This window comes from Microtus pennsylvanicus, chromosome 3, assembly GCF_037038515.1.
Source record: "Microtus pennsylvanicus isolate mMicPen1 chromosome 3, mMicPen1.hap1, whole genome shotgun sequence".
In the NCBI taxonomy this organism is placed as follows: domain Eukaryota; kingdom Metazoa; phylum Chordata; class Mammalia; order Rodentia; family Cricetidae; genus Microtus; species Microtus pennsylvanicus.
This window is the reverse complement of record NC_134581.1, coordinates 27,381,754-27,400,811: the sequence shown is the minus strand read 5'-3', so window position 1 is coordinate 27,400,811 and position 19,058 is coordinate 27,381,754. Positions and strand designations below refer to the sequence as shown.

The 19,058-nt window shown below is 46.9% G+C and overlaps 1 protein-coding gene across 1 annotated transcript in view; it reads left to right on the top strand.

The window, feature by feature from the left end:
• The first annotated feature begins 6,191 nt into the window (after positions 1-6,191).
• The window catches only part of Gk5 (glycerol kinase 5), a 65,081-nt gene continuing 52,214 nt past the window's right edge, over positions 6,192-19,058 (top strand). The window contains exons 1-2 of the mRNA XM_075964964.1: positions 6,192-6,404; positions 17,054-17,147. Coding sequence (XP_075821079.1) covers positions 6,243-6,404; positions 17,054-17,147 — 256 coding nt within the window. The 5' untranslated portion in view covers positions 6,192-6,242. The remainder of the gene's footprint in view (positions 6,405-17,053; positions 17,148-19,058) is intronic.

Sequence of the window (19,058 nt, the reverse complement as noted above, 5' to 3'; positions counted from 1 at the left end):
GCAGGGGCTCACTTCAGGGACTCTCCTGCTCGTGGAGTCGCCCACCCTGAAGCCAGGGCAGATAGGCTCAGCCTCTCCTGGGGTTAGCGCAGAGGGGCTTCTGATGGCGAGGAGTGGGTTCTGCTCCTCCGGAGGGTGCATGGCAGACTGTGGAGCATCACCCCACAGTGCAGCAGAGGGAGTTCAGGCTAGGGAAGCAGGGATGTCTAAGAACTAAATAAGGGAGGAAAGGATGAAGGTTTGTGTACTAAACTTGTACAATTTGAGAAGCCTTCTCTCAGAAATCAACTTATCCAAATACCCATCTTGTAAATGCTGGAAAGCACAGGTTTTGAATTATTTTTAGGACTCTTTTCTAGGCCTCAGCGGGAGGTAAGGGACCTGCTGCCTGAGCTTCAAGACAGTTGTCTGACATTCAAGTACTTAGTCTTCTGTGGGCTCAGGCTTCTCAGGCAAGTTGGCCAAGTGTGTTCCTGCAGCTGTGTGGCCCCCATTAAAACATGGAGATGGGCCGGGTGGTGGTGGCTCACGCCTTTAATCCCAGCACTCGGGAGGCAGAGGCAGGCGGATCTCTGTGAGTTTGAGACCAGCCTGGTCTACAAGAGCTAGTTCCAGGACAGGCTCCAAAACCACAGAGAAACCCTGTCTCGAAAAACAAAAACAAAAAAAAAAAAACCATGGAGATGGGAAGGGCCTGTGTCAAGCAGAAGAGGAAGTCTGAGGACATAGACACTGGTCAGATGTTTCATTTAATCACTGAATCCTCTCTGTGTAGTAATATGAGCCGCGGGGCTGCGTCCCCAGCACCCCGGCTGCCTGCTCGGCTAGCTTTACCCGAAATAACAACACACAAACTGTATTCATTTAATCACTGCTTGGCCCTTTAGCTCTAGCCCTTACTGGCTAATTCTGATATCCCGATCAACCCATCTCTAATAAACTGTGAGCACCGGTCTTACCGGGAAAGATTCAGCATGTCTGACCTGGCGGCTTGCTTCATCACGTGCCTCTGCCCAGGAGCCGGGAGCATGGCGTCTCTCTCTGAGGCGTCTGCTCCCGAGAGGAGAGCTGTGGAGTCTGAGCTCACTTCCTCTTCCTCCCAGCGTTCTGTTCTGTTTTCTCCTCCCACCTATCTTCTAGCCAATGAGGACCAAGCAGTTTCTTTTTATTTAACCAATGACCTTCCTCCATCATCTCTGTGCCTCAGAAGCAAAAAAATAAATAAAATAAAAATAGAAAAAGACTGAGACCCAGAGCCTTCCCTTAAGGAATTCATTGCCTACAAGCAGTAATGAACTCTAAACCCTGTGTAGCTGAAATCCTCAGTGAAATCATTAGAACATCACTCCTCACCTTAGAAAAGAGTACTGAGAAGGCCTGGCCCCGGCACGTGCAGGGGCGGGCTTGGAAGAAGGAATGTGTGCTGGCCCTGAAGTTCTGGGAGGAGTGGAGCAGCAACGGGCCAGTTTGCTTTGCCTTGTGGACCAAGAAATCCCTTGGTCCTGAGAAAGCAGAGGCCAATAAAGGAGGGACAGTGACAAGTATCCTTGAAAGAAGGCCATCAAGACCTCTGGGCTCAGATCTGAAGTACTGTCCATTTCTCTGTAGGATATGAAGAAATGGTGATCTCCTGATTTAGCCCTGGGAAGTGTGTCCAAGTTCCTTCGGTGTGTGGGAGGCAGGTACACGGGTCTTAATTTTGAGCCTGTGGTAAGAGGATAAAGCATAAGAAGTGATAATGGTGGGGAAAGAGCTGGAAGAACAGCCAAGCCTAAAATCTGAGGTGTAACCAGGTCAGATGTAAGTTAAGGCCAGACAGTGGACTGACCCGTCCCACTAGCAAAGGGCATTTACAAACCTTTAAGCCCCATTGCCGCAGGCACTCTTTCCCCTATGGGAGAAGCAGGTTGAGAAATGTTGTTTGCGAATGAACAACCTGGGAGAAACACAGGATCTTTTATTTCTCCAGGCCTTTTCAGGTAGCAGTCCGCCCTCTTAGGGCAGTGGGGGATTTTTAATGAGCCCTGCAGGTTTAGGTTCCCTGACAATCAATATCTGAATTTGTGTGCAAAATTTACTTGTAGCTGTGCACAGGTGATGCCTGCCAGTAATGCCAACACTTGGGAGGCACAGGTAGGAGGATTAAGAGTACAAAGTGACCCCTGGCAACTTAGTCAGTTCAAGACTTGCATGAGTTACATGAGAACCTGTGTCTCAGTGTCCTATTGCTATGAACAGACACCATGACCACGAAACTCTTACAGAATAAAGCATTTAATTGGGTCCAGTTTACAGCTTCAGAGATTAGTCTATTATCATCATGGCCGGTAGCATGGTGGTATGCAGGACATAGTGCTGGGGAAGTAGCTGAGAGCTCTACATCCGGATCCACGGGCAGCAGGAAGAGAGAGACACTGGGCCTGGCTTGAGCGTTTGAAGCCCCCAAAGCCCACCCCCAGTGATACACTTTCTCCATCAACATCACACCTCTTACTTCCTTCTCCAGTAGAGCCATGCCCTGATGACCATGCTTTCAAATACACAAGACTAGGGGGTCCATTCTTATTCAAACCACCACACCCTGACTCAGAAAACCAAACCAACCAAAACTGTCATTATGTAAGATCTCCAGGCTCCTTCCATTGCTCTTGGTTGCCTGCTATAACCAGATGGTAAGACTATTGCTAAAGACACAACACACTTTGGCTGCAGGACACAGAGACCTTAAGCTGGACTGACCTAAAAACTTCCTCCCTGATGATTAGCTTTAATAGTGATGGAAGGAAGGAGCTATGCAGACTGCCAGAGGAGAAAATTCATTGATGGCATTACCTCACAGTGAACTCTGAATGCTCCAACACTAAGCTGCTAGGCAGGATAAAATGGTAAAACAGAGGCATGGAAGTTATGGAGGGAACCACATGCTGATTGGATCTGAGGCCTCCTTCACAGGAGGGAATTCATGTGTAGTATTATGAACCTGGGCAAAAGTCCACAGTTGTGGAGGCTCTAGAGGGGAACCTATGACTGCTGTTTTGCAAAATACTCACACTGTCAATCTGCCTTCTAGATATTTATATTTATACACATAAAAGAGTGTTGCTATAAATCTTGGTCAGGGAAGCTTCTTTACGAAGCAGGCAACAGTTAGTGCAAGAGACTCCTAACTAGTTTAGTGAGAAGTGACTATTGTGCTCAGCCCTGCATAGGACACCTACACCATGCTTCCCCACCCCACTCCAGGCTCTGGACACGAGGAAAGAATGTAAGTGTAGGAGGATGGGGAGTAGCGCTGTGAAGTGCCACCTTCTGGACACGGCATGGCTTTTGCACTCAAGACTTCCCTGTTGCTGGTGACTGACTTGACAAGATCAATTAACCGTCCAGCAGGCAGCACTATTTAACCCAGAGAGATGGGGGAGAGCAGAGGGAAGAGGACAGGTGACATGATGAGAAGTGTCCACGCAGAGCTGGGGGGGGGGCTGTGAACAAGATAAACTGTATGGGCTGGAGAGTTACTTGGCTCAGAAGTTAAAAGCACTTGTTGCCTGTGCAGAGGACCTGGATCAATTCCCAGCACCCACATGGCAGCTGAAAACCATCTAACTCCACTCCCAAGGCCTCTGATGTCCTCTTTTGACCTCCAAGGGCACCAGGAACATGCTATATACATACAAGCAAAACACTCACACACATCAAAATGTTTAAAAGGAGTCTGGAGAGATGGCTCAGCAGTTAAGAGCACAGAGGACCTGAGTTCAATTCCCAGCACCCACACGGCAGCTCACAACTGTCTGTAACTCAGTTCCAGGGTATCTGATACCCTTACAGACATTCCAATGCACATAAGACAAAATTGTTTTAAATGTTTAAAGATACATTGTGTGCATTTATGAAATTACCAAAGAATAAATGATAATCTAAAACACTAAATTTTCTTCAGATAATGGCATTCATCAAGGTTTCAAATTTGTTTGAAATCAGAACACAAAAGCTTGGCATGGTGGCACATTGCTATATTCCCAATATGAAGCTGAGGCAGGAGAACCGCCTTGCGTTGTAGGCCAGCCTACAGCCAGCTTAGAAACCCTTAGACTAAGCAGCTTTTAAGGTCCACATTTTCCCATTTTAGGATCTTTGATGCTTGAGCTCTGGAAAATGATCACAAAGTTCCAGAGTCCAACAACCCCAAGAAATATTGCTGTGAGAAATAGGCCAAATATTAATATTGTAAGACAGAGCTTTCCTTAGTTGTAGACAGGGAAACTGACGGCTAACTGCATGGACAAGCTTGGCTAAGTTAATTGCATGTTGCTCTGGGAGGTATATTTTGGACATGACTGACATTTAAGGCAGTGTCCCTGAGTAAAGAAGATTGCTCCCAAAACATGACTCAGCCTCACCAATTGAACTAGGGCAGGCTTTGGAAAGGAGGAATTCCCAAGCAGTAGCCCAGAAATGTGCCTTGTTTGCCAGCCTGCCCTACCTTTCCAGGCTTGCCAGGCCCCACAACTGTGTTTACCAAATTCCTTAAAGTCTTGTCCCCTCAGGGATGATAGCTCAGTAGGTAAAGTGCTTGCCAGCCAAGCATGAGGACCTGAGTTCGATCCCCAGAGCCCATACTAAGATATCTATAAACCCAGGGAGCAGAAGGTCCTAGTGAGACTGCCTTGAGGGGCAAGCTCAAGCTTAAGCTGCGGCTCTCTGGCACTGGATCTCTTCCCTTCAGTATTGGTTCAGCTTCAGTTTCTGTTCCCAGGAGAACCAGAACCGCACAGGACTAGTCATTAGTCATGACCAACAATTACAACGCTGGGAAGTCACTCACTCGCCGGCTCGCTCCCTTCCTCCCTCCCTCCCGCACTCCTACCAGGTGGTCTGCAATGGTAAGGCAAGCTGAGGCCATAAGGAAAAAATGTGTGTTGTTGTGCAGGGACAGACTATAAAGAGAGGGGCTGCCAGGTGGTGGTGGCGCACACCTTTAATACCAGCACTCTGGAGGCAGAGGTGAAACTGTGAGTTCAAGGCCAGGGTTGTGTACAGAGCAGCCCGAGTTCCAGGACAGGCTCCAAAAAACATGAAACCTAGTCTTTAAAAACCAAACCATGGGGCTCATGGTCATGCTTCAAGAAATATAGCTCAAACCCAATTTGGGCAAATCTGCGGAAAGCACGTAAGCCAATAAGATAATAAGAACAAGAAGATAATATTCTTTTAAGCTGACAAATTACCCCACAAAACATCATCACGAAATCTAACTTTGACAATTTCTACAGCCCCCGGTTTTATTGCGCAAAGAGGCAGGCGGGGCAGGTATTACCACTTTCCACAGAGGCCTGAGGCTGGAGGGTTATTTGCACTTTGCTGACAAATGCCCGGAAGAGCTGGTGAGCAGCAGAAGAAAGTGAGGCGTTGAGGCTCCCAGATTGTCCAAATCTGCCACTGCCAGATATTGCGACGCAAAGTAACCCAAAGCTTGCTTTCGTTCTGTGTCGGCAGCGGCCCTTTAGTGCCATACATCATCCCAGGGACATCTAGCCGTCGTGTATTAAACATGCAAGCTTTTCTGCGTAGGGATGTCATGAGGAACCTTGTTTACTTTCGGCCAAATACGCTTTTTCTTGGGAGTGGAAACAGGGCTCAGTGTTTAAAAGCACTTGTTGCTCTTGCAGAAGACCTGGGTTCCGTTCCCATCACCTACGTGGCCGCTCACAACCGTCCGACGTCCTCTTCTACCCTCTACGGGCACCAGGCACACACTCGGATCGCACACACACACATGCAGGCAAAACACATAAACCTAAAAGAAAAACCTCAAAACTTTTCACTCCACCTGGTTTTTATTAACAGGCATTCGTAAAAAGTAATCTGGGCTAGAAGGGAACCTCTGAGTTTCAAAGTAAAGGTCGCTGAACAACGGCGCTCAACGCCATCTTCGCCAGGTTCCCACGCGGCGCTCGGCGCGCGGCCCTGACGTCACGGGGCTAGGGGGCGGGAGTGGAGATGGGGCAGCAGGGCCTCGCGAGGGAGCGGGGCGAGGCGGGGCGGGGCCGAATCTCGCGGAGGGGCGGGGTGGGGCGGGGCCGAATCTCGCGGAGGGGCGGGGCGGGGCCGAATCTCGCGGAGGGGCGGGGCGGGGCGCGGTGAGGGTGGTGGCCGCGCCGCGCGCGCTCCGCCCCGGGTCTGGCGTTTACAGCTCGGCGCTGGCCGGCCGGGTGGCGGCTGCGGTGCGCCGGGTCGTGATGTCGGGGCTGCAGGCGGGTGCAGAGCAGCGGCGCGAGGAACCGAGCGCGCCGGCCTCGTCGCCCTCTCGCTTCGTGCTAGGGCTGGACGTGGGCAGCACGGTGATCCGCTGCCACGTCTATGACCGGACGACACGGGTGCGAGGCTCCAGCGCGCAGAAGGTAACTGGGCGCGGAGGGCGGGTCTGGGGCTCTGGCTGCACCCTCGCTCCTTCTGCACCCCTGGGGACTCAGGCCAGTGTGGCCCGGTGCCTGTCGCTAGCTTCCTGTCCCACGGGATTCATCGCTCTAGCTTTACCTGAGTGGAACTGAGGTGACTCGCTGGGCTGCGCGGACAGGCTGCCTGTGTGTGTGTGGACATTAGGCGGTTTGTGATTTCCTGGGTTTTTCTGCACTTCCCCATCGACTTTCCAACTATTGTCTTCACACATTTTAGTTCTTCAGATATTGATGGACTGTAAACTTACGGGTTTTTTTTTCGGTTGTGTCATTTAAGGACAATTCATTACACTTATTTATTATGTGTGTCTGCATGTGTTCGTGTGCTGTGGTGCACTTTTGGGGGTCAGAGGACAACTTTCTTGGCCATCCATTTCTCCCTGGAATTGACTCAGGCCGTCAGGCTTGCTGGAAGCACTTTCACCTGCCTTGGCATCTTACTAGTTGTCATCTTTGTGTTCCTGAAAGTGCTAGGTCCTCAGATTACCATCTGACTTCCCTGGAGATCGGAGATACTGAACAAGTTTTGAAAGTTGACTTGTCCGTACTTCTTTCCATCTTTGAAAATTCATAGAAATATCTTCTTCAGGCTTGAGAAGCCTGCCAAGCCATTGGTTGGTCTTTGTTAGCAAAGCCTTAACACCCATTTTTAGTGAAGTGCTGATTTCTATACAGTGATCAATGCAGTTGATTTGGTATAGTGTTCTTATTTACTCCTTTCAGTACCAGCATTATTTTCTCTCTTCCTCTTCTTTTGGTTTTTTGAAACAGAGTTTCTCTGTGTAACAGTTCTGGCTGTCCTGGAACTCACTTTGTAGATCAGGCTAGCCTTGAACTCAGAGACTGACCTGCCTCTGCCTCCTGGTGCGTGCGCCACCACTGCCCTGCCAATGCCAGCATTTTCTAATGTTTAAGATTTTAGAGAAGACGAGAGACATCTAGCCGCTTCCCTACAGCTCTGGACTCTTTTTCAGTGTGCTACCCTGCTTCTCACGCTGTGGATGCGTTTATCTCAGCAATTTCCCAGGAACCCACTGATAGAGTAAAAGTAGTGACTGCCTTGAGCATGCGCCTTGAGGGTTCTGTACTAGGGGAATTGGGTCTGCCGCGGCTCCCTCTCTGGCTAACTGGGTAAGAGCATGGTCCGTAGCTGTGCCAACGGGAAACGACAGGTAAGAGGCAGACACTGAGCTCTTGTGTTATTGTAAGTCTTTATCACAAACACAATGATACTTTTTAGTGTTTCTTATAATTCTAGTCACAGAGTACTTTTGCTTAAGCAGTTCATTTTTAATTAGTGTTTTTTTATTTAGTGAATGAGCATTTGGATCATAAAGGAGTCAGCTCAGCAGGTAAAGATGATTACACATTGCTCCTAAACTTGATGCCCTGAACTGGATCCCTGGGAGGGACATTGAGAGAGAAGAGAACTGTCTCCTGCAAGTTGTCCTTTGACCTCTGCATTTTAAACCATGGCACAAGTGCGCCTCCCCAACACACCCAAAAAATACAAATTTTAATAAAATTTAACAAGTTGGTAGACACTGGGCAGTGGTGGCACATTGGGGAGGAAGAGACAGGCAGATCTCTGAGTTCAAGGCTAGCCTGGTCTACAGAACACATTCCAGGCTAGCCAGGGCTACACAGTGAGACCCTGTCTCAAGATGAAGTAAAGATAGAATAAATGATATGCACTTAAAGTCCTAGGACTTCAGTTTACCCCATCATGCGACTGTGACTTAGCCATACCATTTGTCTGTCCTCATTTTGAATACTTATTTGATGTGCATTGGTGTTTTGCCTACATCTGTGAGGCTGCATATCCTTTGTTGGAGTTACAGACAGTTGGGAGCTGCCGTGTGGGTGCTGGAAATTGAACCCAGGTCTTCTAGAAAAGTAGCTTTACCGCTGAGCCATCTCTCCAGCCCTGTGTCTGTCTTCATAATGGAAGTCACACCCCTTCTAATACAACGGAAGGATTACTCATAAAAAACTAAAATCTTAGTGTAGGAGGAGTTGATTCATACAGCCAAACATGTCATGTGGAAAAGAAATAAAAAGCAAGAAGAGATCATCCCTTGAATACGTGAGCAGGACAGGCTCCCATGATCTTTAAGTTTAAATGGAAATCCAAACATGAATTTTTGCATTCAGTTTGTATGAGGTGTTTCTGGAGACTTCTGTAATATTTTCTTTTCATTTTTTATGGTGATGTTGGAGAACCTCCCCTCCACCCTCACCCCTCAAGGTCCTGCATGTTACATCCTTAACCCCAGCAGCTGTAATTTTTTTTTAAGTCTTTCTTGGGGTCATCAAGATGGATCAGTGGGTAAGGTTACTTGCTGCCAAGTCTGATGACTTGAGGTTGATTCCTGGGACCCACATGGAAGGAGAGGAATGACTTGTCCAAGTTGATCTCTGATCTTACGTGCTCTGAGCATTAAGCATTTAGTCACACACAGAAAATACTTAAAAAAAAATACTTGGTGTTAAATACTAGAACAAAGGTCTGTATTTGCAGCCCTCAGATGTAGATTTGATACTTTGATTTGGAAGCTGGGGAAACGCATGATGCTCCTCCCAATGGGACATGGTGCTTCTGAGAAAACCCTAAGCTATGGTGGCTGGAGGAGCGCGACAGAAGGTCCCAGCACAGCGGCATCAGCCGGGGTCACGCTTGAAGAAAGGACTCTGCCTTTTAATCAGCAGGTGTTTTCTTCTTAACTTTCACTGTTAACTCCTGTTTGGGCTTAGTTCTCTTCCGCGGGGGTGGGTGGGTGCGGGGGGGGCTGTTTCTCATGCTACATGTTTAGGGATTCCCGTGGTTTGAGTTTGCTCCTAAGGAAGTGTTAGAATCTTGGCAGCCAGTGTGGTGCTTTGGGAGCTGTAGATTCTATAGGAGGTGGGTCCTAGGGAAGAGTCATTAGATCCTCAGGGAGCTGTCCTGGAGGGGAGTAAGGTACTTCTCTGCTTAACAAGAACACTGCCTTCCTGCTCTCTGCTTCCTGTCTCTTCCTTCTCCTCCTTTCTCTCCTCCCTTCTCCTTTCTCTCCTCCTTCCTTGTCTTCCTCCCTTTTCTCTTTCTCATACCCCCTTTTCTTTCTCCTCTTTTCCCCTCCTCCTTCTTCCCCCTCCTCTTTCTCCCCCTCCTCCTTCTTCCCTCTTCCTCTTTTCTTTCTCCTCCTCTCCTTCCTCCCTGCTCCCACACTTTTGTTTCGTTTTGTTTTTTGAGACAGGGTTTCTCTGTACCTTTGGAGCCTGTCCTAGAACAAGCTCTTGTAGACCAGGCTGGCCTCACACTCACAGCGATCCACCTGAATTAAAGGCATGTGCCTCCATCGCCCAGCTCCCTGCTCCCCGACTTTCGGTGACTTCAAACTCTTGGTGATGCTCCTGTCCAAGACTCCTAAGTGCCTGGATCTTAGGGGTGTGCCATCATGCAGGCCTATTTCTTCTTTGTGTGTGGTCCGGGTAGAAGGCTGTCTCCCTCCAATGCAGTAGGATGCAGCCACGCGAGCCCTTGCTGACCTAAGTGGGCCACGTGATCTTGGACTGTCAGCCTCTAAAACTGAACCTCTAAAAACAAAATCTCAGGTGTTTTGTTATAGCAACTGAAAATGGATATGGCTTGAGCTGTCCAGATTGGTGCAGAGGAGGGATGGAATCTGGAAGTCCCACCATTTGGTTTAAAGATTTGGAGGCTTGAAGCAAGGTCACCCGAGGGAAGTTGTTTAGAGGGAGGAATCATTTGCTGCCTTGAAACATTCATTCTAGCACAATCAGAAAAGCCTTGTAGAACTGCTCCGTGGGAGGGAGTAGATTTTATTGAACCTGCTTCTCAGCAACACCACAGAAAATAGTGCACACCACACACACCCCCCCCCCCCCCACACATCACCTTGGTACCCTCCGGCTCTACAGTTTTCTTTCTCCTGACCACTTCTCCCGTGTTGGAAAGTTCCTTCAAACGGTACTTGGTGGGTTGTCTGCTCATGTTTTCAGTACCTTGCTTTCCCAGAAGCACTGTAGCCTGGGTAATATTTGTAAGTTCCCCTTCTCCAGAGAGCAAGCCTAGTACCCATTGCCTGGCAATGAGAAGCAGAGGCAGGACTAAGTGACTTCAGGAAACCTTACAAAGACGTTCCTCCAGCAATCATGTGTCTTCCCGTTTCCAGGGCTCAGCCCTAAATCCCTGGTCTCTGCTATGGGCTGCTTTCTGAGAGTTTGGGTGACTGGCACACACGCCCTTTGACTCTGCAGTGCCTATGAAGTCATAGGCACTCGTAGATGCTGAGGGGAAAATGGGCAGAAGAGACACACCTGTGGGTGCTCCATTTCTGGGGACAGACGGGCGGCTGAATGACCCGCGTCTCACAGGGCGTTAGAGGAACTAATGGCTTTACTTTGAGTGTACTGGGCAGAAGGGGTAGCCGGAGTGGCTGTGTAACCTGAGCAGGGCATTTGCCACCTGCCCACTCTCTGTTCACTTGTTAAATCTAGTCTGATCCGTTGGTTCTCTTCTCTTTGTCCTTGGCTTGGTGCCTTCTTTTTGAGACAGGGTCTCTGTAATCCAAACTGCCCTGGAACTGAAAACAGACCTCCTGGTGCTGGGATAACAGGTGTGTAGCCCACACCTGGTTTTGTTGTTTTTCTTTTAGCGGAGTCTTGAAAAGTATTGGGGATAAACATATATGTTCATCAGTTAAACTTTAAGCCATGGACTCATAAAACATTTTTTAAAGACTATTTAAAACGTTTTACTTCTGGGTGTGTATGTTTGTGTGTGAGGTGTATGTCACATGTATGCCAGTTCCTGCAGAGGGTGGAGTTGGAGCTAAAGAGGACTGTGAGCCGACATGGGTGCTGGGAACCGAACTCAGTTACTCAGGAAGAGCAGCAGGTGCCCTTCACAACTAAGCCATCTCTCTAGCCCCTTGAAGCTTTTTGTTTCCAACTGTTAGCTGAAATAAAATGGGAAAATGAAAATGAAACAGGTTAGGTGCAGTGGCACACCTCGCTAAGGACCAGGAGTTGAAGGCCAGCCTGAGGTACTGCTAGGACCAGGAGTCGAAGGCCAGCCTGAGGCACGTAGCAAGTCCTTGTCGACTGAGGCACCTGGGCTCGGTTGAGGTTCAGTGGCTAATGTGCTTGCTGCTGGCCAGTGTGAGCACTCATGTCACAGCGAGTGACAGTGGCAGAGACAGGCCGATCCCTGGTGGCCAGCCACTCTAGCTGAAGCAGTAGAGATCAAGAGCATGTCTGAAAAAATAGGGTGTAAATGGGAGAAGAAGACACCTTACAATGACCTCTGAACCTCTGACCTCTACACAAGCACAGACGTGCACACCTGCATTTAAGTGTGTGTGTGTGTGTGTGTGTGTGCGCGCGCGCGTGCGCCCCCCCCAATAGCAAATTACTACAGAGTTAAAAAGTAAAATGGAGATTTTTTTTGTATGTAGTTCTATAAGTTTTGATACCTATGAGATTAACCTAAAACCTCCTTTTTTTTTATTTATTTGTTTATTATGTGTACAGTATTCTTCCTGCAGGCCTCATTACAGATGGTTGTGAGCCACCATGTGGTTGCTCGGAATTGAACTCAGGACCTTTGGAAGAGCAGGCAATGCTCTTAACCTCTGAGCCATCTCTCCAGCCCTCTAAAACCTCCTTTACACACCACCTTGTCGTCTACCTCCAGTACCTCACCTGTCCCTTTCTCTATGATACAGTTTTGTCTTCTGAAGCACTGGGGATATGGCTCCGTGGATGTAAGTGCTTGCCATACAAGCATGAGGATGGATCTCGAGCACCCAGGTTAATATTGGATGAGCCTGGCAGCCAGCCCCCCCCCCGCCCCCATGATCCCAGTGCTTGCATGGTGGAGGAAGGGTCACTGGAGCTAACTGCCTAGCTAGACTAGCTGCATAGACAAGTCCCAGATCCAAGGAAGAGCCTCTACCTTGCAGGCCTTCTTGAATGGCTCATGTTGTCAACCTGACAGAATCTAGGATCTAGAATCATCTGGCAGTGTGTCCCTTGATGACACGACATGGCCATGAAGGAGTATCCTGGTTAGCTTAGTCCTTGTGGGAGGACCATCTTAACTGCTGGGCAGGGGACCAGGGCTGTAGACAATGGGGAATGTGAGCAGGGCATTGTTTACCCTGTTCCTGACTGCGGATACAGTGTTACCAGCTGCTTGAAGCTCCCGCCTCCTTAACTTACCCCATGTGATGGACTCTACCCTTGAGCTGTATCCAGAATAAACCCTTTGTCTCTTGAGTTGCTTCAAGGTTTTTCCCTAGAAGCTGTTTTATAGGTGAGAGCAGAAGAGAAGGAAAGAGGACAGCTCCTGTGTGACAGGTCCTGAGAAAGGGTTGCCCTTCAGTTGGCTTTTATCAGGGCATTGATTATAGCAAGAGATAAAGGAACTGTAACGTCTCCATACACACATGCATACAAGCATACATATCACATACACACAAAGTGGCTGTGATAGTGTTTGCTTTAATCATGGAGGCTGAGGCAGGAGGACAACACCAGGCTGTTGCTCTGCAGCCCCTCGCAGTCTGCTACACGTTAGGAATTTATCCTTATGCAAGCTCTTTGTGGACGCAAAAATCCCAATCAAGCCAAATCACAACAAGCCAAATTAAAAGATAACCAGGTTTTATGGGATTCCTGCGCCCTTGGGTGGCCCCGAGGGGGAACTGGGAGGCCAGCTGGTCCTGACACTCCTCAGGGGAGGGGTCAAGGCTTGGCAGGCACAGGGACTGGGCCTCCAAAGGTGGAGGCCAGAGACCTGGACTTGGGACTTACACTACATAAACATTTCTTTCTACTGGAATTAAAAACAGCAATACCAAAATCAAGAACAATGAAGAAAGAAATGTCTTATATAGACTCATAGGGAGGCATCTCAGGTCAGCTTTATTCAGTTAATACAGCCTTTTGAGATGCGCCCACGCCATGTCTATCCATAGTTCATTCTTGGTTTGTTACTTGTTTGTTTTCTTTCTGGTCCTGGGAACCGAACCAGACCCTTGCACTTGCGAGGCAAATGTTCTTCCACTGAACTGAATCTCACACCCAGCCCCTTCCGACTTATTTCTGATGGTAATCCAATACAGACACCACATTCATTGTCCTGTGGAAGTCTGTTTGGGTTGTTTTCAGTTTCTGGTAGTTATGAATAGATTTCCTATGCATGTTTATGTACAGATGTCAATGGGAGCGTTCTCATTTCCCTGGGGTAAATATTTAGGAGTGGGGGTGTTGGGGCATATGGTAAATGAGTGTTTATCTTTTTTTTTTTTCAAAGACACACGCTTACTTTGTAGCCCTGGCTGGACTAGAAGTCACTATGTAGACACCGCTGGCCTCAAAGAGATCCTCCAGCTCCTGCTTCCTGAGTGCTAGGATTAAAGGCACCAATATGCCTGGAAAGGAATGTTTATCTTAATAAGAAATTGCTGAGCCAGACGTGTGGGCACATAACATAACACTTGGAAGGTTGAGGCAGGAGAATTATCAGTTCAAAGTCATCTTTAGCTAAGCCAAGAGTTTGGGTCCAGCCTGAACTACGTGTGAGATGCTGTCTCAAAACCTATCAAACCATACCACGCCACCCAAACAAAAACAAACAAAACAAAACAAAAATACCCAGCCTCTTTCTACATTGGTTGTACCATTTTACACCCTTACTAAGAGTTCGCTGAGACCCACCTGCTCTGCATATCCGTCACTGTTGTTGTGTGGCTTATGTATTTATTTACGTTTAATTCACAGTAGTATTACTGCAGTGTGTACCCGCACGCGCAGTCGTGCCTGCCTGCGTGGCATAGTGTATGTGTGTTGGCGCAATGCGTCAGCACGCGTGTGGGATGCTAGAGGGGCAGCTTTGTGATCTTAGTTTTCTTTCTACCTTTATCTGATTTCTGGGGATGGGACTTGGGTGTCTTCATCTGCGGAGGAATCTACCAGTGCCTTGGTTATTATTATTAGCACCTTATGCTTATCTACAGTTAGTGGGAACACATTGGTTTTGTTTATTTTTAAACGATTTTTTTTAGATTTTAAAATTTTTAACTTATATGTATGCATCTTTTACCTGCATATATGTCTGTGCACCATGTATGTGCAGTGCCCATGGGGACTGGGAGATCCATATGAGCCACCATGTGGGTGCTGGGAATTGAATCCAGGTGCACTGTAGAAGAGCGAGCAGTTGTTCTTAACTGCTAAGCCATCTCTCCAGCTCCAGCTGCTTTCGTTCTTTCATTTGTTTATTTATTCATTTATTTATTTACTTATTTTAGGTTTTGTTGAGACAGGACCTCCTTATGTAGCTCTTGCTGTCCTATTATCCACATGTAGACTCACAGAGATCCTCCTGCCTTTGCCTGGGACTAAAGGCGTGTGCATCTGGCGGTTTGTGTCTTTCTAATGGCTAAGGAAGTTTAATATCTATCTTCATGTGTGTATTTACCATCTGTATATTTTTCTTGGGAAGTGCTTGTTTTACTGTTTTGCTCATTTTTAAATTGGATTGTTCATTTGTTTGTTGAGCTTTATATATTCTGGATCTAAGTCTGTGTTGGATATTGATAGTCAGTCATTTTCTACTAACATATGCATTATAATTTCATTTTGCTCTCTCTCTCCCCCTCCCTTCTCTCTTCTCTCCCTCTCTTTACCTCCTTCTCCTTTCCTTCCTTCCCCTTCCCTTTTCTCTCACCCCTTGGGCTCCCACCTTCCTCCCTCCCCACCCCCTTCCCCTCCTTCCTTCTCCTCTCCCTTCCCTTCTCAGATTTTATGACACAGAGTTGGGGATGATCTTGAACTCCTGAACTTCCTGCTTCTGCCTCCTGTTGTGCCCAAGTTTCTGGTCTCCAAAGGAATTCACAGAGCTGGATTTCTGATGCAAATTACATGAGGGTTTTCTAATATTTAAACTCAAGTTTGGACCAGCATCTTTCCAGAACCCAGCATAGTGGATGCAGAATCTGCCCTGGGAGGGTAGAACTTTTAAAGGGGAAAAGCCGTCATCAGGGGAGTTCATGTCCTGTCGTCTTGGGATTGGGTAAGGAGGGCATAGGGTAAGGTGGTTCCTGAAACCATTGGTCAGTTTTTGGGCAAAAAAAAAAAAAATCTAACAAAGAGCCATAAATTACTGACAGGGTATCTTCAAGGTCAGGATGCCGTCCAAGAACATCTGGACCTCATTAAATTTTATGGCCCTGCTCCCTATCTTCTTAATTGACTATTTTTGGGGTATCTGTTTAAATTTCTGCTACGGCAGCACATTTCTGGGGCTGAGATCGCCCACCCCAGCTCATTATGAGGCATAAGCTGAAGCCCCCACTTTAAAATGGGGTTCGCACAGTCAGATCCTCACGCCCCCAATTACTAGGGTTGCAGGCATGAGCCAGTACTGTGCCAGGAACATTCATTTTAGTAGTTCATTTGCTTTTTTATTATTTTTCATTCATGTATTTATTCACTGATTCATTTGTTTGTTTAGGTTTTGCTTTTTAAGAAAAGGTCTCCCTGTGTAGTCCAGACTGGTCTACAACTCATGATTCTTCGGCCACCATCTCCCGAGTGTTTCGATCACAAGTGTGTGCCACTACACTTGGCTAATAGCTTGTGTTGTTTCAAATGCGTCCTTGTGTGTGCACAACCAAGTAGTCAGGCAGGAAACTGGGCTGTGATCTGTCTTCATTCTGCTGATTTTGGTTTGTTCTTTGGCAACATGTTCCTACCAGGGCAGCTTCCCAGGAACCCACGAGTTAATTCACAACCCCCAGGGCATCTTTTCTTCCTCTTTCCCTGCTAGTCTTTTTTTTTTTTCGTAGTTCCTCCCTCCCTCCCTTCCTTTCTTCTTTCTTTCTGTTTGCCTTTGTTGTTATTGTTGCTAATTTTGAGACAGGGTTTTTGTGTAGCCCAGGCTGGCCTGGAACCCACACTGTAGCTCAGGCTGTCCCTTTCCACTCCAGTGTCTGCGGCACTGAGAGCGCTACACTGCCACGCTTCCCTCCTCCTCTCCTTTTCTGAGGTTTTTCTTTGATTTACACGAAAATGTTTTAAAAAATCTTTTGTATCTTCAGTGTAGGCATCTTGAAGAATGAATGTAAAGCTAAGATAAAATAGTTGTCAAACCCTCAGTAAACATGAGGGCTGCTGTGTTGGTAAACTCTTTATTTCCAACATTTGGGGGTGGGTGGAGAACGAGCCCATGGTTTTGCACATTATCAGTGCTGAGCTATACCTAGTTCTCTTTTTGAACAGTTAAAAAATAATTAAATGCGGGCTGCAGAGATGGCTCAGAGGTTAAGAGCATTGCCCACTCTTCCAAAGGTCCTGAGTTCAATTCCCAGCAACCACATGGTGGCTCACAACCCTCTGTAATGGGGTCTGGTGCCCTCTTCTGGCCTACAGGCAGACACACAAATAGAATATTGTATACATAATAAATAAATTAATTAATTAAATGCAATTGTGTTAATTGTCTTAACCAGTCATCTTAAGATGCAGCTATTATCAGCTTGGTCTAATTCCACTCTCACTAAAGCTTCTGTTTTCATGAACAGGTGGAAAATGTTTACCCTCAGCCTGGCTGGGTTGAAATTGATCCTGATGCTCTCTGGACTCAGTTCGTTGCTGTAATAAAAGATGCTGTCAAAGGTAATAGGATTTATAAAACATCTATAGTCTATAGTGGACTTTTTCCTGATGAATTTTCCTCAAATTTAGGGAGAACTTTGTGGATTTCTATTTATAGTGTGTGTGTGTGTGTGTGTGTGTGTGTGTGTGTGTGTGTATAAACAGAAATTTATATATGTTGTCTTTTATATTTTATGTTATATGTCATTATCATATATGATACATATAAATATACAAACACAAATAAATATATAGATATATGAACACATGTCTTATATATTATACATCATTATATCATTTTATTTTATTATTTTTTCTTTTTCTCCATTTATTTATTTATTAAAGATTTCTGTCTCTTCCCCGCCACCGCCTCCCATTTCCCTCCCTTTCCCCCAATCAAGTCCCCCTCCCTCGTCAGCCCAAAGAGCAATCAGGGTTCCCTGCCCTGTGGGAAGTCCAAGGACCACCCACCTCCATCCAGGTCTAGTAAGGTGAGCATCCAGACTGCCCAGGCTCCCACAAAGCCAGTACGTGCAGTAGGATCAAAAACCCATTGCCGTTGTTCTTGAGTTCTCAGTAGTCCTCATTGTCCGCTATGTTCAGCGAGTCCGGTTTTATCCCAGGCTTTTTCAGCTGGCCTTGGTGAGTTCCCGATAGAACATCCCCATTGTCTCAGTGTGTGGGTGCACCCCTTGCAGTCCGGAGTTCCATGCTCGTGCTCTCTCTCCTTCTGCTCCTGATTTGGACCTTGAGATTTCTGTCCGGTGCTCCAATGTGGGTCTCTGTCTCTGTCTCCTTTCGTCGCCTGATGAAGGTTAATATTCAGGAGGATGCCTATATGTTTTTCTTTGGGTTCTCCTTATTTAGCTTCTCAAGGATCACTAATTATAGGCTCATTATATCATTTTATATATGTCTTTTTATATTATATATCATTTATCATAGCACATGTATGAACATATGTGTATATGTATATACAAACACACACACACAGCCTTTTTTGGAGGAGGTGTTACAGTTTCCCTGTGTTTTGCTGGGAGATTTGTGGTTTACAGTCAACACTTTGCCAAGGAAAAGTAACAGCAGTCATGTCCTGGTTTTTCTTCTACAGGGTAAATAAATGCCCCAGGTTACAGCTACGGTTGCAGCATCCAGGGGATTAGAAAGTGTTACAGTGTACTATTCCTTCTTCATCAGTTCACAGCCCATTTACCTTCACTGGAACACCTGAGGTCTCTTGGTGCAATGTGTTGGTTTCATACACCTATTGTAACACTTGAGATCAGCTTGAGCTACTTAGGAGACCGTGTCTTTAAAAAGGAAAAAGAAGACAGTTGAACAGATGGATCGGTGGTTGCTGCTCTTTCTGAGGAGCTACCTTGGCTTTCAGCGCCAGCTTCCAGAGGCTCACTGCAGCTTGTGACTCCAGCTCCAGGAGTTCTGGCCTCTTTTGGCCTCTCTGCGGGCCCTAAATTCCACCCACACATGTATGCATCATTTTTTTTAAGAGGAAAGGAGAAACTGAACCCCATGAGGGAAAGAGAAAAGTAGAATCTCTGTGGCCCATTTTCAAAATACATAACCAAAAAACTCAATATATTTTTGACCTCTTTTACAAGAGGAAAGCCATAAGTAGAGAGCTCTGTGAATATTGCATTAAAGAAGGCTCTGCAGACAAAAGCCCGATGGCAAAGTGGAAAAAGCAGGGCTGCGAGAATCTGCTGCCTATGCTGCATTCAGACTAGGGACACCAACTTTGGAACAAACTGCATTTGCCGGGTTCCCAAAAGCAAGATGGAAGTGGGTTGCATTGTCAAGGGCACACACTGTGGCTGCCTGGGTTGCTTTGGCTGGCACCCTTGACTCCTATGCAGTCTGGACTTTGGACTTTGTTGATTCTTCATACCTAAATAGGGCCACCCACTTCTGGAA